This window comes from Sander vitreus, chromosome 6, assembly GCF_031162955.1.
Source record: "Sander vitreus isolate 19-12246 chromosome 6, sanVit1, whole genome shotgun sequence".
Taxonomy (NCBI): Eukaryota; Metazoa; Chordata; class Actinopteri; order Perciformes; family Percidae; genus Sander; species Sander vitreus.
Genome location: NC_135860.1, coordinates 24479167 through 24501872, shown reverse-complemented (window position 1 = coordinate 24501872; position 22706 = coordinate 24479167). Strand labels below are relative to the sequence as shown.

The window sequence follows — 22706 nt, the reverse complement described above, 5'->3', positions numbered from 1 at the left end:
CCTCCTATGGCGCCATTTTGATGCTAACAAACACTCACCCCCCGTTAGCATCCCATTGACTGCCATTCATTTTGGCGCCACTTTGACAGCAAATAACTTTACATCTGAAGCGTTTAAAGACTCTATTTGTCCATTGTTTATTTCTAAAGAAACACGACAATGTATAAAAGGCTCCATTACCTTGTATCTCACATTATGGCTCCGTAGTAGACGTTTTTGTAAAAATAGGCTAACGATTGTGTCATAACCACGGGACTTACTGTCGTATAGAGGAATTACCGTATAGTACAGGAGAAGATCGCAGGCAGTTTTGACTTACATTAGCTGTTTAAGTTTAATTACTAATGTTAACTAGCATTTTAGTTAGCAATAATTAGCCTGTGTCCATGTTATCTCCTTACATATACCTACGCTCTCCGTCTCTGCAATATTCGGAATGATTGAGATTTCTCTTGGCACAGCTACCAGAAGACTTACAACTTTCAGACAGGTTGCTCACGTCACGTTTACGTCGTCTCCCTCAGTTGGAGGCTGCGCAGTAACGCTCGGCGCTCACCTGAAAAGTGCTTCTAATAGCCTTCGGTAATGGTCTCTGTTCAAAGCAACGGGATCTGTTGGTCCATTCTGTATACAGTCTATGGTTTTCCCGCCCTTGTGATTGCCTGATGTTTCTCACCTGTTTCCCAGCCCTTGTGTCACCTGCCTCTTGTTACCTCGTTACCCTGTTTATTTAGTCTTTGTCTTCCCCCTGTCCTGTGTCAGATCATTTAGTGTCCTTGCCCTGTAAGTTAGTGTGTGTTTTGTGTTTGTGCCTGGTCAGTTTGTTCCTGTCAGTGTTTCGCTCTTGTGCCTGCATTCTGAATCTTCCCAACGGTCTTTTGTTCCTGTATGTTTTTTCGCTGTTAGTTTGTTCCAGTCTCTGTTTTCGTTATCACCCTTTTCCTCGTGTTTTCATTAGTTTTTGCCTGCTTCTTTTTACTCTTTGTGTTTGTTTTTGCCTGCTGTATTTTTTTTACTCCTTTTGTTGGTATTTACTCTTCGTTATAATAAATCCTCAAGCTCAAACTTTTTCTGCCTGATCTCCTGCATTTGGGTCCACCTATTTCCTGCATCATATAACACTGCACTATCAAAATGCTGTTTAATAATGATTACATCGTCATTGTCATCATGATACCATCCTTAATTAACAGCATTTGGGAAGTTTTTGAATTACATTTTTTTTTTTAAATAACACAATGTACCTCCGATGATTAAAAGCTAATAACGTTAGCATAATGTCTAACATTATGCTAACGTAATCAATCATTTAGTTTTAAACTGTGTTAATACCAGCATACTAACACTAAATATGTTTCCATGTATGCAGATATAAATATGACAAGATCATACATGATGGGATTGTTATTAAAGTTATTTTTTTGGAGTTATATTACAGTTGTTGCAATGCAGTGGTTAAATGGTTAATTGATTGAACAGTGTTGGACAGATGTTTCCTAGCAACCAATTTACACTAGTCTTTACTAGCTATGACATTTCTTAGGTTTACATGAAGCAATAAGGCAAATCCCTAGTGTTTTTAAGAACCTACAAAGGACTTTATACTCACTTGTAATAAAATCTTTTTTTCATTTTGTCTCAATGTATCATATAGGCAATGTGTCATAAAATCTTAGCAGGTAATTCTGACCCAGCTGTCATTTGCAGATCCAAAACCAGATACAGTACAGTGCCCATATTATGAAAAAATCACTTTTTCTGGGATTTGGGGTGTTATTTTGTGTCTCTGATTCTTCCACACGCATATAAACTTTGAAAAAAAAACATCCATGCTGTTTTGAGTGAGATACGGGTTTCTGAATGTGTCCTGCCTTCAGTCTCCGGGTGAGCTGTTCAAAATCTGCACAGCTTTATACGTCACTAGCCAAAACGAGGGGCCTAGGGGGCTAACCGTTAGCATGTTAGCGCTAGCATGTTAGCGCTAGCATGCTAGCTCGTTCTCAATGGCAACACACTGCTACAACTCACACAAATTCACCCTAATCTACAAAATAAATTGTATAGAACTACTTACATGTCCCTGTTCTGCAGGTATTCCACACAAAGTTGGAAGTGCGCCCTCATTTAGAAGAAGGCTCCCGGCTAATCCTGCCTTGTACAGGCTGAAGTTGCACAAACCCCTCGCTAGCTCATGTAATCCTTACCTAGCTACTGGGCAACTGACAACAAAGATGTTCCAGAAGTTGCGAGGTCTCACTCTGTAGCTAAAACAGAGACCTGACACAGGGTGAAAATAGGTTCTGCAGCAATGTGCAGTACAACAAAAATATGGTGTTTTTTGAAAATTAAACCATGTAAACCTATTCTGGTACAACCTCTAAATACAATTATGAACCTGAAAAAATGAGGAATGCCAGGAATCTAAGCAAAAGGACAATGTATTCATTAGGGAAAAGTTTAAGGCCTTTGTGTGTTTCAGAGCGATTTCATATCTTTCACTCTATATTTGATAGTTTGAGAATTCACATTACCCGACAGAACTGTAATTGCTAAACAACACTGAAACATTTATGAAGGTGATGGGGTTCAGTTAATCAAGACACTTTTGAAGCATTTTTTGCTTAATGAAAAGTAACAGTTTGCTTACTTGTTTAGATGCTAGTTATATATATATATATATATATATATATATATATATATATATATATATATATATATATATATATATATATGTTTTGCTTGGTTGAACAGTATTGGACAGATGTTTCCTAGCATATATATATATATATATATATATATATATATATATATATATAAACGTTCAGTTGTAAGTTCTTGTATATTAGATGTCTTTGTTTTCGCTTAACAGAGTTAACAAAAGTGAGCTTTGTCAAATGTTGATTAACATCACCCAGTAAGACCTTTACTTCCTGACATCTTTAGGCCCATTTGTGGTTCAAACCAAAACCTAGAATAAGGTGGTAAACCAGCTGGATCTTCAAAACACATCTAAATGAAACGTTTAGTTAAGGATGAGAGGAAATCCATCTTACTGCTTTATGCATGAGGACTTTCAATCAGGCTAATTACATCCAGGACAAATACAGATGAGAATAAGACACCTGGATTTATTTCCAGCATGTAATCAAGCAAAACATCCGCAGATACATAAAAACATGAAATCATGAGGATGTGTCTATTTCAGGCCCTTTAAATCACCATCTGTCTGGCAACAAACACTGTAATTTTTATGGAGTTGTGTTTTCAATCAAAAACTGAGGATATGATTTCTAGCTTTGAGTAAAGGAAATATGGCAGCATACATCTTGCTAAGCAATAAGCACACTGTCACATACATTTCCCTCAACACACATAGACTATAAACAACTCCCCCTTCCCCTGAGTTACTGTGATGGCTAAATCAGGCTGTTTACCTCAACTGAGGCCTGGCTATTTCCATGACAATGAGTTACTGTATCATGGTTGAAATCAGTCCAGGCTCAAAGCTAATGGGTTATTAATATATGACTAACAATGTTGAGTAATTTTCTCTGCCTTGGCCTGATAATCCTGGATTCTGCCAGCAACCCACCCCCCACCTCTACCGCCCATCACCCCCCGCCGCTCAACTCTCTCATGCAGTCACAAACCTTATCAGTTCGCTCTGAATCAGGATGGATTGGACATGGTCCTCCTGGATACATTACTAAAGGCCATTTGATTTCTCTGGTCATCGCTGCATCATCATACAAGAGCATCAGATCTGGTCATCTTTAAACAGGAGAGCTCAATATGTGAGAAACTATGACTCCAATGTTAGCATATTCTAAGGCCAATATTCCATCATAATGCACTGATCTTAATTATGCGTATTTTAATTAGTCTACCTACCTAAGTTTGCCTACCAGCACTTTGCTGTGAATATGGTTGGGCCGGACAACGTGCCTTGTGCTGTGATATAATCACAACATACCACAGCCTGCTGTGAGAACTATTGCTTAAGGAGAATAAGGCTTTGTGCATTTTAGCCCACACAGTCTGAAAATAGCTATTAAAACAATGCCTATTCCTGACTGATCAAAACTTTTGTAATTAAGAATCATAAAAAAAAGACATTTTAAACTATAAAATAACAGTGTGAGGCTGATGCATAGCCTGCATTTTGAAAAAATGAAAAACATTGTATTTTGAAGGGGAATTTAGGTCACCTGGAGTTTCATTTCTAAAGGTCTGGTCTCAGTTGGACTTTGTTGATCAGTTATATATGTTATCCTATTGTTTATTTCCTTTAATATGTTTATGTATGCACCATCCACCAAGGCAAATCCCTTGTGTTACTTGGCAATACATTTCTTTCTGATTCTGACTTTACTTTCATGAAAGTTTTAGCAGTTTGCATTGGTGCTCTATGAGGATAAAAGTAAGAACTTTTGGTGCTGAGTGGATAAAAGTAACAAGTATTCTTTTATCAGTAAACAGCACCCGAATATAGCGTATGACCACTTATTTGCCTATTCCTATACTCCTGCACTGCCAGAAAAATGTCTGCAGCGAATGCCAACCACCCCTCCCTTAAAGGACAATTCCGGCACAAAACGAACCTAGGGGTTAATAACAGATGTGTACCCACTCAAACGCTTTGTTATCGCTTCAATTTCATGCTAATCGAATGTGTTTGTAGCTTGAAACAAGCTAGCGCAGACCGCTGATTAGCTTACAACGCTAGTATTCGGGGCACAGGGAAAGTAAAAACAAATTGCTTATTATACCACTAAAAAGGTTCAAAATATAACCACACTTCAATGGTAGCATAATGAGGGTCCCTAAATGTTAACCGAAGCATTGAGAACTTTGTAAGTGTACAGACAGTTTATTAAAAAGATAGTTAAGAAAGACAGTAGCTCCCAAGACGGCGGCCGCCTGTATACGAGACCGCGGCTGTCTTTATAATCTCTTCCAGAGGTGGAAAGAGTACATAAATATTGTAAGTAAAAGTACTATTACTTTGATGAACTTTTACTTAAGTACTAGTAAAATTACCGGTATAAAAATCTACTCAAGTATAAGTAAAAAGTAGATCATTTAAAATGTACTTAAATTACTTAGTTACGTTTTAACAGCGGGGGGAATATATAGGCCTTCTTTTTTATATTTATTACAATATCTTATTTTTATTTATTTAATGAAATCACAGTCTTTTGTGATATGCAGGGCACAGGCCATATCACGTTTTCGATGTGAATTTGACGAGAGACCCAAAACAACGTTAGAGAGCTTTTTAATTACTTTTTTTTTTTTTTTACTCTGTAACGAATGGGATTTAAAATGTAGCAAAGTACAATATCCTATACTTCAACCAAAACTACTATGAAGTAAAAGTATACAAAAAAAACTACTCAATTACAGCAATGCGAAATTGTAATTCGTTACTTTCCACCTCTGCATGCAGCTGCCAACTAATGAGCATCAAGCAGAGTGGTGCAATCCTGCAGGTGTGTGATCCTTTCTGTGTAGCCTACGTGAGATCTTATTTCAAAATCACGACTCTGTTAGGCGCGTGTATTTAACCCTCCCTACTATGAAGCACGAGCTACTAATCATGCACAGACGTGCACCAACGTGCTTTTTAGCCCATTTTTCTTGGCGGACTAAAGCTGCATTCCGCCCCACCCCTTACAAACAACATCATCACTGTACCTAAATCAGGAAGCACCGAAACGTTTTCTTTTCTGTTATTTTTTTTACGGAGACACTTTGGTGATTACAGCAACGGTGAACCATAAAGGGGAAAAGGCGTTATTGTTGTTGATGTTGTTGACGTCCACCGTCGACTACTGTCGAAAGAAGACAGACAATTGGTTACATCCAGTACAAGGCTCAGCTGTGGATGCATTTGACACAGACTAACCGGAGAAGGGTATGTGCACAGTCGACCTGATACAATTTACAAAAACAAATAGCATATAGCCTACAAGGCGAGAAAGCCAGTGTAAAGACAGTTACATGCTACATTACTAAGCCTTACTCATTTTTCGTTTTGACAGTAGGATACGCGGTGTAGGCTAACGATAGTAAACATGTTATCCACGTCGACTTGTTTACAAGAAACCTGCAGGGAAAATATGCTCGGAATGTCAGTTTCTTACTCGTCCAAGTCTACCTAACTTGGTGTAATCGTACGTAGTAAATGTTGTTTAATAAGCATCGCTGTCAGTGCTTTGTCATGTGCTTTGATATTGTGTCGCCCCCCACCACCACCACTACTACAACCACCACCCTCCCTGTTGCCTTCTCTCTCTCTCGATGAACCAATCACAGTTAACAGTTCACGCAATTTAAGGTTCTTTGCTTAGTGGCAATATAACACGCTGTGTTAAATAACACTCAAGGCCTGATTTTAATCATTAGATGGTTGTCTTTAATTCGGCACAAATACCACACGCCAAGCAGGACTTTAACCCAATAAAAGTCAGAGTTTTGAAACTGCTCCACACCGTTTGCTTCCGGAAACACCGGTAGAATCAGAATCAGAAAGGGTTTTATTGCCAAGTACGTTTTTTAACACATACAAGGAATTTGTTTTAGTGTTGTTGGTGCACGTCACACATTCTTTAGATTGAATATTAAAAAAAACAGTTATTTAGTTTTAAACTTAATGAAATGCGCGTCTTGATAAACGGATCATATGCATGCCGAATTTATCAGATTGTCATGGCAATTCTTAAAAAGTATAATTCATGTTACAGGACGCTTGGCATTATGCACCAAACCTTAACTCTTCTTTAAATTGAGAGATTTTAAATGGAGTTTTGCGCCTACACTTTAGGGCTGTACTGTAAGAAGGGAACATGTCGGTGTCAGGGGTTTAAATATATATAAATTTGTTTTGGCCAAGCTCCACTTGTTCCACTTGCTCGACTTCACATAAAAACAGTTAAGGCTTGTAACAGAAACCATACAGACTCTATTGGCCTAACTTAACAGAACAACTGTTGACTGCTGCAGTGTATGTCAGTTGAAGAGGAGAGCTGCTAAGACGTAACAGCAGCATACGACCATATCACAAGATATGGGCTGTCATTTTTACACACAGCCTGTTAGTTTTGTAAAAACAAGAGAGTGGGTCTTAAAGGGAAGACCTGCTCATTTACTGTCGCTGCCTATAAATAAAGTACTCGCACATGACTGGCTGCTTACGTCTGAACCACACTGATTTATTAAAGCCTGCAGCCCTGGATTTCCTCTAGACAGCAAACACTCAGCAAGGTAACATCTGGCTCCATGTGATACAAACTACATGTAGGTCTAATCCTCACCTGTTTCATCCTCCTTTGATAAAGACAAAGCATCATGTTAGTTGAAACACTGAGGAATCTTATTTTCAATAGATCATATCAGGTGCACCATGATGAAAATTGCGCTGGCACACATTACTAACAAGACAGAAAAAGCTTGTATTGACGTACACGTAGCAGGATGCCAGCAGTTGTAGGTTAGCCCAGTGGTTCCCAAAGAGGGGCCGGGTACCCCCAGGGGTCATTGAAAGAGATTCTAGGGGGGTCTCCAGCAAAAAGGGGAATTATTTTTGGTCACTATAATTCCAATCCGTAAGTAATAAAATGACAGAGTATATGACGATTTTGCTCTTGGGTTACATAAACTTTCTGTAATAAAACATTTAAAAGCAAAAATCCTATCAGATGTGGGGGCTTCTGGGACAAAATCTTATCAAATGGGGCTCCGTGGTCTAATTCATGTCAGTTTAGAAGTCCTTGATGTGATCAAGTTTGGGAACCACTGGGTTAACCTTCACATAGTTTGAGGAGAAGCCTCTGTTTGCCTGTGACTACCTGAGCTGGTAACGTCGCAGGAATGCATTCCTTTGCATTCCTTTGCATTCCTTTCTCTTGTACAAGACTAGCTTTTTCCAGCAGGCCTTAAAGTGTAGTTTTTCACAGTGAAGTGAAAAATTAGGTGTTCTCTTTTCCATACTAAGTGTATTTTCCATCCTGCTCACTAAATATGTGTGCGACTGCTACGCTATATCTGTGTTTTGCAGGTGATACACTGAGGTTAGTCAACTTCCGTCCGCACAGACTCAAAAACTTCCTCTCTTCTCTCACTTCCCCTCTGGTCTGTGCCTGTTCTTGGCAGACAGGTTGAGTCACATAACCTGCTATAGGAACACCCCCTCTGCAACAACGCAATAGTGCCGTTAGCTTTGCCCAAGGCGTTGTGCTGCCAGTCATCGCAGTCATCCAAACACTGTCATCCGCGGTGGCGTCACAGCCTGCAGTGTGTGTCAGTGCCTCACAGGGAACACAGCAGATGGTCGAGCTAAATATTTGGCCTCTGGATCCAAGTCGAGAGGTTATAGCCTGGATTATTGGCTAGCAAACCCCAGGTGCCAGCTCTTGTGTATCTCCATTGAGGAGCATTGAGCTTATGCTTCAGGCCCGAGGCTATATAACTAGGACACCCCAGGGAGTGACGGGAGGTGCCCATGCAAAACAAATAAATGCTTAGATTAACAAAACAATAGTTGGACCCCTGGGAGTATTGTTTTTTTTCGTCTGAGTCTAATATACCTTGAGAGCCATATGTGTTTTTTCAAGAGGCAAGTCCCACAGCGGTCTTCTCAGAAATGTAAAGACGTTGTGCATAATAACAGCTGTATATTTGTCTGTACACTCAACCTTTCTCTTGCAGGACAACACCTGTGTGTGTGTGTGTGTGTGTGTGTGTGTGTGTGTGTGTGTGTGTAAGAAAGAGATGGAAAGAGCATTTGTCTTGTCAAGAAGGAAGCTCCAAGCCGCAGCCATAATGTTATGAAACAAGAATCTGGAGCCCACAGGCTGACTGGCCACTGAGCTGCCAAAACTCTGACTTCTTTTCTAGCCGGGTCCCACATAGTCCTTACTTATTCACAGTGCCGAGCTCAATCTCAGACTGGAATTGTTACCTAGGAGAGGTGGAGATGGTCATGATTATCTGATAATGGCAGTGATGAGTGTCAATGCAGGGCTTTATCCTTTGTTGAGGAGTTTACCAATCAGCAAAACATTCCTCTGGTGGGATGGTACGTGGCTGTAGCTCAGGATAGAGACTCATTGAGATTTAAAAATCTCTTTTTAATAGTAACATAGTAACAGTGGCAGACTTAAAACTCACAAATCCGAGGAATATTTGAACCAAACAGACGTAGACACACACGCAGCCGTAGCGATAACGTTGGTTGAAAGTGCTGTCACTAGCCAGATTATGTGAATGTGAATTCTTTTAAAAGGGTCTTAAATATGAACTTAATGGCTACGTACATGATACTTTGCTAGAAGACTGATGCTAAAGCTGTAACTCCCTGGCAAAAAGTGAGCGTTCTCGCCAACTGTTAACAAAGAATCAGCATCGTTCTTGTATTGTGTGGTAGAGCTAGTTACTCCTAGCATTAGAAGTGTGATGAAGAATAGTGTAAGGCCTTTCATGCATTTGAATAGGGCCAGTTCGTCATTACAAAGCAGGGTCGTCCGGCAACTAAGTTTAACCAGTTGGCCAATCATATAACGTGCAAGTACACATTCCTGGTGAATTACTTTGTAACCTGAACGCTGTATTTCTACCGTTTACCTTGTGATCATCTCAAACAAAAGATAAATTAATTGCCACTGTGATAACTTAAACAAACCGTAGGGCAGTGTTTTTGGCATCTAAGTCTTTAAACGCATTGCTAATAATAGCAAGTTATTTTAGATCGTATACATTTAATCGATTCCTTTCACTTTTGCATTTTTGGTTTTGGATAGGCTAGGAAAAATGATACCATCCTCCAAACAAGTATCTCTCGTACTCGCTCTTTCACCTTTTACCTTGATTTTTCAAACTTCATAGCCCTGTTCTGGCATCCTTACAGAACAAAATAACAAAACAAGTTGAGGCTAAAGAGAAGGAGAGAAAGGAAGTGAGAAGACTGAAACCAACGGGGCTGGCTGTCAGGCTTCCTGCAACGTTCACTCCTCTTTGCACAAGCAGAAGCCCTCCCGCAGGGACAGATGTTGAGCTACGTAATTGACTCTGGGTAGAGTGTAACACGGTGCAGTCACCGAGGGCAGCCGGAGGGTTTAAAGGAAGCTGTTGTTTCGTGTAAGAGCAAACTTAAAGCGAAACAAAGGAACCAGTCACGGCTGACAGACGCACGCGTGTTCTAGCCACTTACAGCTTTAGTGGTAGACTGAGAAATGAGTTTGTCAGCTTGTTGTGCAGCGTTATGCCAGGCAGGCTTCTTATCATATGAAATATGCACACAGTGGTTACTGTACATGCACTGTAGATAAGTACGCATCTATAGGTTGGTTGGTTGGTTGGTTGGTTGTTGAACACTGCGCTGCTGTAACAAATCTAGACAGAAGCTGTTTAGACTGCCTGAAATCGTATGACGCTGACCTGTATTTGAACTTCATAATAACAACATTACCAGACAGGATGTATAAATCTATGATAATACGATACAACTGTTTTCTGCTTCGTCTCCTGCATGTTCAGCACCCTAACCCTGGAGTAGCGGAGTCACTGACCCAAAACCCTCTCTAATCTAATCATGAAGTTCATATTTCCAAAAGATTTTCTTTTTTTATCTGCGCCTTTGTCGGAATATTGGACTTGTAGTGGTTGACATTTTGATGAGCTAACAAGCTGCAGAGAGTTGGAGAGAAACAAACACACCACATTATTTACTTGGCTCCTCGCATCCATCTCTTCTGTAAGTCATAGGCTTATAAAAACGTCATGCTCGCCGACTCTGGCTTTGAGGAAGTATCCTTCAGACAGGGGAGTGCTTGCGGTGTAAAATCCATTTCTGCAGTACTTTTTTGGCTTTGTTTGGAATTGTTTCTCGAAAATGAAGGAACAAACATACTTACTGCAGGTTGATAAAGCGAGCCTCTTTTGAGCTGAATATTGTTTCCAAACTGATTGTTCCGAATTTTGCAAGCATTATAAACCGGAAGATTAATGTTGCAGCAAGATAACATAACGAGCCGTACCACCTCCATTCTCAATGAAAAACAGAAGGATTGTCCTTGCTGTCAGTTGATGAAATGTCACCTGAACCAAATTTGCAACAGGTGGCCGAGAGAAGGTTTTCATCACAGGTACGATTCCTCTAGCTGTTCTGCAATCCGTCTAGATGACAACGCTATTTTCAAATGTCTTTTTTTTCTTCCTACAAAATGTCAAAGCACTCGTTATCCTCTGGAAAACAAGATCTCTTTTTTGAAGATCTCTGTTCCATCGCTCATGTGTGAAACCGAAACCTGAAATGCTAACGGAGAACATAAAATAGACCTTAAGTAATCCAGTGTGTGCAACAGAAAACATATGGTGTGGAGTAGGGATGGGCGATATGGCCTAAAATCCATATTGCGATATACATTGCAGCCTCTTGCGATAACGATATATATATCACGATATATAAATTATAATAGAACCATTTCAGAACAGGTTACATGGACCCTAAGGAAAGCGAAACTGCTAAATGTATTTTTTTTTTAAAGAGAAAGAAACGTAGTATGTAGTTTTGAGAACATTTATTGTGCAAAACTGTAATTGTACAGCATAATGTTTCAAGTATAAAAGTTTCTTTACAGTAGTGCCATGCCTCACACTCTCTCTCTCTCTCTCACACTCACTCTCTCTCTCTCTCACACTCACTCACTCTCTCTCTCTCACTCTCTCTCTCTCACACTCACTCACTCACTCTCTCTCACACTCTCTCTCTCACTCTCTCTCACACTCTCTCTCTCTCACACTCACACTCTCTCTCTCTCTCTCTCTCTCTCTCTCTCTCTCTCACACTCTCTCACACTCACACTCTCTCACACACACACAGTGGTATATTCTACTTGATACGCAGACGCGCAAGTATACCCACTAAGAACGCTCCAGGATTTCCATATACCCACTTAAAAATACGCAATGACACGTAACAACATATTTTCCATTACATGTTTAGTATATTTTGAATTGCCATCTGTGTTTTCCTTCGCATAGGCTAAATAAAGCTATTTCCATTGTAAATTGGTGCGTTAAAGTGTATCAGAATGAAGGAAATGAAGTCTTTGACGCTCAAAATTTCCCAGGGGGACACCCAGACGCCCCACTTTAATATGTCCATTCTGGTCCATATATTTTTATAGTACAGTATACCCGCTAAAATACATTAGACTACACCACTGCGCGCGCGCACACACACACACACACACACACACACACATACATACGGCCCTATGTTCAGCGGGGAAGTACGACGTCTGCAAACACTGCCTGCCAAGATTCCAATCGTCCGTTATGTAGTGAATGGTCAGGCTGGTGAAAGGCTCCATGGTACGGCTCGACCACAGGTCCGTTAAAGCGGCTTCAATCCGAACCAAGTCCAAATAATGGATGTTGCACCGGTCTTTTTCACCAGCTCCTCCGTTTCGCTTTCAGCCATGTTTACTCAAGATGACGATGATGCGTTGCAGCTCGTGGCTCTAAAAATCTCGTGTAGATTGCATCAACATGAATTATCGCGATAGTGCAATATAATTAAAATCTCTATCGTAGGCCAATTTTTTATCATTTATATTGCATATCGTTTATATCGCCCATCCCTAGTGTGGAGGTTTAATGTATTAAATGTTAAACTAATGAGCTCCGTAGTTATCTGCCTCAAAGCCATGTAAAAAGTGGCTTATGAAGTGTGGATTTGAAATAGCCTCAGGTGATAGACTGCTCCGACAGATAATTGCTCATATGCGATGCAGGCCAAGCGGTAATGGGTTCTTCCAGGTGCTGGCTTGAATGTGGCCGCCCTATCATGAGAGATTTTCCCATCCTAATGGATATATTTAAAAGGCAAAGAGAAATGTTTCAAGAGATGTACTCAGACACACCGGGTAGTTAACAGCAGCTTATATGGTTTGAATTATGAAGGAGCGATTTCACGTTTTCCACCGCCTTCCTATCTCTGTCTAAAATACAAGGCGATGTGTGAGGGGAAAAAAAGTAAAGGCCAGGCAAACAAGTGTGTGCGTTTTGTACGAACCCCCCCCCCCCACTCTTCCCTCCACTCCCCCTCCTCTCTGCATCTCACACTCTATTATGCAACAGTCTTTTCTTGCAAGTCCTTGCAGGATCTCCGCTTTAATTGTGTAACATTCAAGAGCGAAACTGTCTACAAGGCCCCTTGTTCAGTTGCACAGAATCCTTGCAATGTCTCAAGGTCCAGTGAAGAACTAGCTGTGTGCAGATGTGTGTTGCTATAAGGAAGTATGCTCTATGAAGCGACCTCCACTCCACAACCTGCACTAAAAATAAGCCTTGGGTCCTGTTCTTCATTCTTCTGGTGAAATGAGGTATATCCACTAGTCTAGAAGGTCTGTTTTCTTTTGAGTTCATTGGAAGAGTATTGTCCAATATCTTCAGGAATTGTGGGAGAAATTTGATAACTTCTGATGCAAATGTGCATTGGGATTCGGAATATCCAACCACCACACACAGCTTCTTATTTATCCATTTAATATGCTGGCAGGATCAGAAAAGGATGACTGCCCAGAGTCAGAGCTTTATCCAGACCCGTTCTTCATACCTTTTTTAAGTCTATAAGTGTGTTAGGTTGATTTGATTCTTGACAGGTTCATGCGTGCCTAGTCATTTAATTTCTTTAAGCTGCTTAAAGCCTTTCCGCAGCTGTTGTTGGTGCACAGGAACCCACAGTAAGCTCAAACTTGCAACAGAACAAGCTTATTAAAAGTTGCACTAATCAATACGGACAGATCAAGTACTTAAGAGAAAGTCAAAATACATTTTTTTCTGTTATAGTCTATTTGGTCTATTCTTTCTGGTATTGTCTATTTGCTATAGCTGTTACCAAGTACACATACAATGGGTTACATCGATCTCTCGACAGATTTCAGTCTTACTGGTTTTAGTGAAGATAATAAGCATATATACATGATTGCGGTGAGTCAAGCACAATTTGTTCACTGTATTTAGTCCAGCTGCTGAAAACGCCAGCTCCCGTGGAACAGATGTCTCAACATGCACAAATGCTTTCATGCCAAATTTACTGGCCCATGGTATCCTTGAACATTTCACTGCATCCTAATAAATTGGATTTACAACCAAAGAAGGGGGATGCCGCTTTGAGAGGTTTTTTTTCTTTTTCGTGTTGTTAGAAAGTACTGCATATCTTAACTCCCCAGTAAATCACTGACCTTATCCAACCTTTTATGCCAAATCGGGCTCTTAGATCATCTGAGAAAAATGTGCTGTTGTCCCTCGAGCCAACTATAAAACTTGAGGTGACCGGGCTTTTCAAGCTGTAGCCATCAATCTTTGGAACACTCACACCTAATGATTGCAATCCCTAGACTCCTGTGATCTGTTTATGAAACCACTGAAAACATTTTTATTCAGACAGGCTTTAAGTTATTTGAATGACTAATATCTTTTATTTGTCTCTAGGCCCTTATTTATCAGCTGCTGTTTTAATCTTGTCAGCCCTGTACTGTGTATTGTTGCTGTCTTTTGTATTGCTTGTATCGTGTAATTGTTTTTAATGTTAAGCAATTTGTGATTTAGCATCTCTGAAAGGTACTGAATACATAAACCTTAGTTACTAACTACTTGTCCTGAACAGTAGCACTGTAACTGCCTAAAACCCACTGTAAGCTACCTGCCTAGCATCATAGAGCAGACAGACCATGTTAGCAACAAGCTAGTGTACATAGTTGAGACTTTTGCAGCGTAAGAGCCAAATATCAACCCCAAAGAGTTGTTGAAGACCAAGCCAGGTCTAAAAGGAGAGTGAATATTGCATTGAAATTTGTCGGTGGCCAGGAACAAGACTGAACTAATGCTAATGTTGCTCAATGTCTACTGGTTGCGTATTTAGGCAACTGTTAGCTAACGTTCACCGTGACCGCTTTATACGGTGATAATATGCATTTACAGCTTGTTCCGCTGCTTGCAAGGAGTAAACGCAATGCTCAGGGCTGTTAAATTTCTCTCATTAACAAACTTATTTTCTGATGGCTGCTCCTCTCCTTAGAGAGGCGTCCTCAGTACATCATTGAACAATGGCACTGATTTTGAGAAGAGAAACTCATTCTTGTTAGAACAGTTTTGTGAGTGTTTTAAGTTCCTGGGAGAATTTCAAACTGCTATTGTTGCAAATGCTATTCCTCAGAATGCAGAGCTGTTCACCTTCAGCCATATTGCTGTGATGTAAAATCTTGAACTTTTCAAGGTGATTAGATTTTGATCACAGTTGTTCCTCCCTGAGATGTCGAAGCACTGCCAAAACTGCTGCTAGTGGTAAACCGTGCTCCCCTGTGCTCCCTGTTCAGAAGACAATCGATGTTATAGCGCCTCTCAATGCCTAATCTTAATTGATCGTTGGAGGCTCCGCATTAAATATAATTAACCTTACTTGACCGTTGCATGAAGCAAATACAATATTAAAATTGTGTGTGTGTATGTGTAAACATGACTGTGCAGTGATGATTTGGTCATGATTTTATAATTTTTTTTTGTGATTGTTCAAAGCCCTTATTAACACATTTATGAATCCTTTGGACTGATTGACCTGTGAGAGGCTGACACACTGCATTCATGAATGAATTAAGAATTTTTTAACATTGTTGCCGTTTATATGGACCGCCTTCTTGGCTGTAAAAATAAGAAAAAATAAGCTTAATATACAAACTCTGGTGCATTTTGCACATTTAGTTGGATTTGTTGCTGACCAAGCAACCGGACCGACACAGCCCGAAAAGCAGGGTCTGTTTCCAAGTAGACTCTGGGGCGTTCTTTTTGTGTGGTGTGAAAGCAAAGCAGACTAACTATTTGAGCATAAATTCAAAAGCTACACTACTATTAAATCCATCTGCTGATTGGCTCAGCAAGCGATCATATGATATGCCGCCTGTATATGCGGCGTATAGCCTCTATTTATGCAAGACCAAGGTAACCACGGTAACACGTATGAATGTCAGCACATCAGTGCTAGTTTTTTCCTGTTACATTAGAAATTGAAAAGGGAGTTAAAACAGTGGTGTGCTTGTGTAACTCCTAAGTGAAATGTAGCGACCCCACAGTAACATTATGGTACGCTTACCTGGAAGAGCGTGCCGCCCATATACAGAGGCTCATTCCTCGACGCAGCGGCCATGGGTTCTGTTCTGACCTGTGGTCCATTGCTGCATGTAATTCCCCCTCTCTCTCCCCTTTCATGGTCAAAGCTGTCCTGTCAGAAATAAAGGCCTAAAAACGCCACACACACACACAAAAAAAAAAAGCCTATTATGTCCTGTTTCCAAATGGCTCTGATCACATTATCGTTTCTCTCATTCACTTCAACATGTTGACAGGAGAAGCCAGGAGTCAAACTGACAACCTTATGTGACCCTTTTATCAGCGGACGACCCGCTCTACCACCTGAGCCACAGCCGCCCACATTTCTACCTATTGATCGGCCAAACTATAGTTAAATAATAATAACTAGAAGGGTACTCAGAGAGCGCAGACCTCCGCCAAGGCATGGCCTTTTTCAGAAATGTTAATTATGAGAATTTTTCCGATTATTTTCCGATTATACTTGTACACGTAGCTGCAGCTACGTGTACAAGCTTCCACTGAGCTAAAACGGCAGTTGTCAGGGCAAGTTTTAGAGTGCCTTTGTGCCTCCGGCCTGCTAGCGCAGCTAAAGGAACTACCACACAGATCGACACTGCCAAGCCTCCTACTCACCAACACCAGATCGATCACACACAAAATGGATGAGCTACAAATACACACGGAACTGCTGCGAGATAATTATCACAGACGGCAGCTACCAGCTAGCAGCTAACAGGGCGAGCTACCTACCGGCAGGATCGAGACAGGGTAGGTGAATTTAAACAATGTCTGAGTTGAAAACGTATCTTGTTGTCACGTATACAGTGGGGCAAAAAAGTATTTAGTCAGTCACCAATTGTGCAAGTTCTCCCACTTAAAAAGATGAGAGAGGCCTGTAATTTTCATCATAGGTACACTTCAACTATGAGAGACAAAATGAGAAGAAAAAAAAAGAAATCCAGAAAATCACATTGTAGGATTTTTAATGAATTTATTTGCAAATTATGGTGGAAAATAACTATTTGGTCAATAACAAAAGTTCATCTCAATTCTTTGTTATATACCCTTTGTTGGCAATGACAGAGATCAAACGTTTTCTGTAAGTCTTCACAAGGTTTTCACACACTGTTGCTGGTATTTTGGCCCATTCCTCCATGCAGATCTCCTCTAGAGCAGTGATGTTTTGGGGCTGTCGCTGGGCAACTTTTTTTTTTTTTTCAACTCCCTCCAAAGGTGATCTGGAGACTGGCTAGGCCACTCCAGGACCTTGAAATGCTTCTTACGAAGCCACTCCTTCGTTGCCTGGGCGGTGTGTTTGGGACCATTGTCATGCTGAAAGACCCAGCCATGTTTCATCTTCAATGCCCTTGCTGATGGAAGGAGGTTTTCACTCAAAATCTCACGATACATGGCCCCATTCATTCTTTCCTTTACACGGATCTGTCGTCCTGGTCCCTTTGCAGAAAAACAGCCCCAAAGCATGATGTTTCCACCCCCATGCTTCACAGTAGGTATGGTGTTCTTTGGATGCAACTCAGCATTCTTTCCCCTCCAAACACGACAAGTTGAGTTTTTACCAAAAAGTTCTATTTTGGTTTCATCTGACCATATGACATTCTCCCAATCCTCTTCTGGATCATCCAAATGCTCTCTAGCAAACTCCAGATGGGCCTGGACATGTACTGGCTTAAGCAGGGGGACACATCTGGCACTGCAGGATTTGAGTCCTTGGCGGTGTAGTGTGTTACTGATGGTAGCCTTTGTTACTTTGGTCCCAGCTTTCTGCAGGTCATTCACTAGGTCCCCCCGTGTGGTTCTGGGATTTTTGCTCACCGTTCTTGTGATCATTTTGCCCCCACGGGGTGAGATCTTGCATGGAGCCCCGGATCGAGGGAGATTATTAGTGGTCTTGTATGTCTTCCATTTTCTTATAATTGCTCCCACAGTTGATTTCTTCACACCACGCTGCTTACCTATTGCAGATTCAGTCTTCCCAGCCTGGTGCAGATCTACAATTTTGTTTCTGGTGTCCTTTGACAGCTCTTTGGTCTTGGCCATAGTGGAGTTTGGAGTGTGACTGTTTGAGGTTGTGGACAGGTGTCTTTTATACTGATAACAAGTTCAAACAGGTGCCATTAATACAGGTAACGAGTGGAGGACAGACCTCTTAAAGAAGGAAGTTACAGGTCTGTGAGAGCCAGAAATCTTGCTTGTTTGTAGGTGACCAAATACTTATTTTCTTGAGGAATTTGCAAATAAATTCATTAAAAATCCTACAATGTGATTTTTCTGGATAAAAATTACATGCCTCTCTCATCTTTTTAAGTGGGAGAACTTGCACAATTGGTGGCTGACTAAATACTTTTTTTGCCCCACTGTAGGTTTGGGTACCGAAACCCGGTTCCGCTATGGATCCGGTTCCTAAGCAAACGGTAGTATTCGGACTGGATTAGAACGCAAATTTCGGTTCCGACTGAAATATTTTCCCTCTGTCGCTCCGGACAACGGCAGACTCTTTTTTTCTTTCTCCCTTTTCTGCCGAGTGGCGCACGTGCCCACTCGCGGTGTGAAGCGCGTATCACTGCTGATAGACGGCTTTTTGTACACTCTCTGAAACGGACGTAAAAATATCACACTTTCTCTGTAGTCTAGTGGTAGCTAGCTATCGTAAATGTAGGCTACTTTTAAAATGCCATGTTTTCCTTCTGGGCCCACCAAAACGGACGTAAAGGCATATTAACCATTCATTGCACATGATCGCTAGTAAACATATTATACTTGCTCTGCTAGTCTATCATTCAGGACAAGACCCTGTAGCCTGGTGGTGGGGGAGGCGGGACAGCCTCCCCAAATTGTCTGCCCTTTCAAACTCCTCCCTGTGTGTACAGGCCTCTTGGACACCATGTGAGAGAGTTTTCTCCTGTGCAGGACATGCCATAATGCTCATAATCCGTTATTTCTTCGTAAGCTCTTGGTGACACCAGAGAATGTAAATAATGACTCTGCTCAGAAGCGGATTGAGACACACTTTTTCAAGCTGCCCCGATCCAGGTGTTTGGTCTGCTCCAGGGTTCCCATGACAGCTTTCACACCAGCCCAAACAAAGCGCACTAAACTGGCAGAAGGTTTTTTTACCGCTATGTGTAATGCTACAATTTCCCACACTGATTTAAAGAGGTGGCCCATCTTCCTTAGATAAGGAAGAGCACATACTCCTCACATAAATATGCTGTTCACATTCTTCTGGTGTAAACTCATTGTCTGTTTTTCTTACAGTCTCTGTCAGCAGCATGGGCCAGCATCTAGGAAAGAGGGAGTCTCCCACAGTCAGCAAGGTAGGACTCCTCCTCCCTGCAGGGGCTTTAATGGCCTGCTTTGTGCATGTTGAAATAAAAAATATCTTGAAATGTGTGTGTAAGCATTTGGTCAGTTATCAGTGTGAATACTGGCCTTTATCAGCACGACTTTAGACTCACCGTCAGGTGACTGATATGTCTGCACTTCTCTTTGATGCTCTGAAGACGATACAGGCAACACAAACGCAGCTTCACGTGACGCTAGTTAACGCTATACTCGACAGCAGCTAACGTTAGCCTACCGCTAGCTAGCTACACCCTTATTTTGTCTTTTATTTTTTTACTTTCTTAAAAAGTATTGGTTCAGGCACCATTAATTATGTATGCGATTAATTTCGATTAATTAATCAGAGTATGTAATTAATTAGATTAAATATTTTAATCGATTGACCGCCCTAATATATATATAAAAAATAACGCAGATTAATCCATTCCATATTGACGTTTGACCCGGAGCCATTCTAGCCACCATTGGACTGTAAAATGAAGGAGGGAGACGAGAATGTTCTGCCTGGATTATTAGTTGGAACATTTACTTGTAAAAATCTTGGTGCCACTGATTTGTCTGCGCTTCTCTCTGATGCTCTGAAACACAAACACCGCTGCACATGACGCTAGTTAACACTATACTCGACAGCATCTAACGTTAGCCTACCGCTAGCTAGTAGCTGGATTAAACACGGTTAAAATGCTGACAGCTAACGCTAAATGGTGTAAAGTGTGACTGTGTTTTACTGTAGAGGATTCAACACCGGGATGTAACAATCTGCAGCTGCCGTTGGGAAAAACAACACAGGCGGTGCGTTCAATGAAACTGGTAAACTACAGCCACGTGGTGCATTTGAAGTTATTGTAAATGTCCTTTTCCCATCTGATAGTTCAACAGCAATTTACTACTGAAATTAGTTATTGTTATACATTATTATTAAATCATTTCATTTTGACCATATGGCCTTAGCAATAAACAAGCCGTTCTTTAATGCCACCAACTGTTGTTTAGTACCTTTTTTCTTTTTTTACTTTCTTAAAAAGTATCGGTTCAGGCACCATTAATTATGTATGCGATTAATTTCGATTAATTAATCACAGAGTATGTAATTAAAATAGATTACATTTTTTAATTGATTGACAGCCCTTATATATCTATATATATATATATATATATATATATATATATATATATATATATATATATATATATATATATATATATATATTTATCTATCTATATCTCTTGAGCCACCAATGTGTTCTTGGTTACAAATTACTCTTTCATCTCCGGCGCTTACATCACATATCCAGGTTTTGCTGTATTCACACTTATCTCTAAAAAGTATTGCGAAGCAGTAATCTATGGATATTGCCACATCTCCATGCTTCATGTGGAGATTTTCTTTTTGAGTAGAGGAGTGATAAGGTGACGATGACTTTGCAAATATATTTATGCATTATATTGACTTACATTAAAGACACTGTACTTGAGTAAGAAAAGTCAGTGTGAAATACCTACTCTGTTTCTTGGATAATTTACTATTATATTCGTTATCCCAAATGCTGAAAGATGTTAAGAACCACTCATGTACTTAAATGAAGTGATTTTTTTTTATTTACATAGAAAACAGAAACCCTCACACTGACACATTTTGGCTGGCCAGTTTTTTTTTAAAGTAGTTCTGCGTAGATGGAATTGTTGGGAAGTTTCTTTTCAGAGATAAAATTTTGCACACTGCATTTTAAACTTTGCTTTCTGTAAACACCAGCTTCCTACTCTTAATAGAGGCACGTTGTCATGGCACTGTCCGAAGCATGGTGGGTCACCATGGCTCTTGTGTGTCGCTCTATTATAACCCCCTTGAAACCACAACAACGCTTGGCAAGCGAACCCATTTGAACTGGAGGAAGTAAATAGAGGATTGTGTGCATCAAAGCTGACACTCTCCAGGTACACATCTCATTTAACCATTAGCTTTGGTCCAGTGTTCATCAGGACTCTGTTTGGCTACACCCACACAGTTCAGCTGTCTGACATTGATAATTGCACATCCATAAAGCAACAAATGATTACTCTCACAGCAACAACACTTTGTCACCACCATCTAGAAATTACCGATTTTTCACAGTTTTCTATCTAAACAGCTGTGATGGGTGTGAAATGTTTACATGTTTCTGTGCGTCTTGTATTGATGTTGACTCAGATGTTATGCTTAAAACAGTAAACTGGATTAAAGTCTCAGACAGAGAGATGTTATGCCGGCAGATGGATTGTGTTTTCTGCTGTTGTAGGACTTTGTTCTGTTAGCAAGTGGGCAGGAGCGATTATTGCCCTTTAAAGGTCCCATATCATTTTTATTGTCAGGTTCGTACTTGTATTTATTTATTTTTTTTGTTTACATCCTTTTTAAAGTAAAAAAATACATAGTTTTTCACCTGTTTCTTTAAGCTCCTCTACCGAAAATGCCCAGTCTGCTCTGATTGGTCAGCGTTTCCAGGTCTTCCACATCTGCACTCTCAGAGTCTCTGCACCGTCATTGCAGCCGGGGAATGACTGTAATGGCACTGTAGCAGCACTTTGTACCTCTATATCGTATAGTTGTGACATCACAATTGTACGGTAGTTCTGAAGGCTCGTTTAAAGGCACCGTTTTTGAATACGGGTTGTGTGCAATTCTTCTATGGATAGAGCGTGTTTTATACTTTCACAATATTTAAATAGGACCTCGACCTGCTTATAATCAAAAAAGACATGGACATCTTATTTTTACAGTACGGGACCTTTTAAAGCATTAGGATGGATCAGGGAGTTTGCACTCTAAGGTTGAGAAAAATAAAGCTTTTACGTCAGTGCTGTAACAGGAAGTATTATCAGTGCATAAACAGGAAGTATTATCAGATATGAATAATACTGCACTAAAAGGTCAATAATTGCACTTAAAGGTCAAGTGGTCACAAGTGCAATTTTCTTCTTTTTCTTTTGTAACAAACAAAGCCTCACAATGGGCATTTTTAATTGGCTGGGAAGCAAGGTGCTCTGCTGTGACGCAGTGTTAGCACTTGACAGAAATTGTCTGCCTCTAATAGTGCTGTAATTAAATTATTTTTCTTTCTTTCTTTTCTTTTCATCTTTGTGCTCTGTGTGCACAGAAATAATAAGCCAGACACTGTTTCTGTACTCCCAAGTGTGGAGGATAATCAGGCTTA

The 22706-nt window shown here is 40.4% G+C and overlaps 1 protein-coding gene across 1 annotated transcript in view; it reads left to right on the top strand.

Annotated features, from left to right (window-relative positions):
- The first annotated feature begins 5645 nt into the window (after window positions 1-5645).
- LOC144519986 (myelin basic protein-like) overlaps window positions 5646-22706 on the top strand; it is a 48239-nt gene continuing 31178 nt past the window's right edge. The window contains exons 1-2 of the mRNA XM_078253550.1: window positions 5646-5917; window positions 19429-19487. Of these exons, the coding sequence (XP_078109676.1) occupies window positions 19443-19487 (45 nt within the window). The 5' untranslated portion in view covers window positions 5646-5917; window positions 19429-19442. The remainder of the gene's footprint in view (window positions 5918-19428; window positions 19488-22706) is intronic.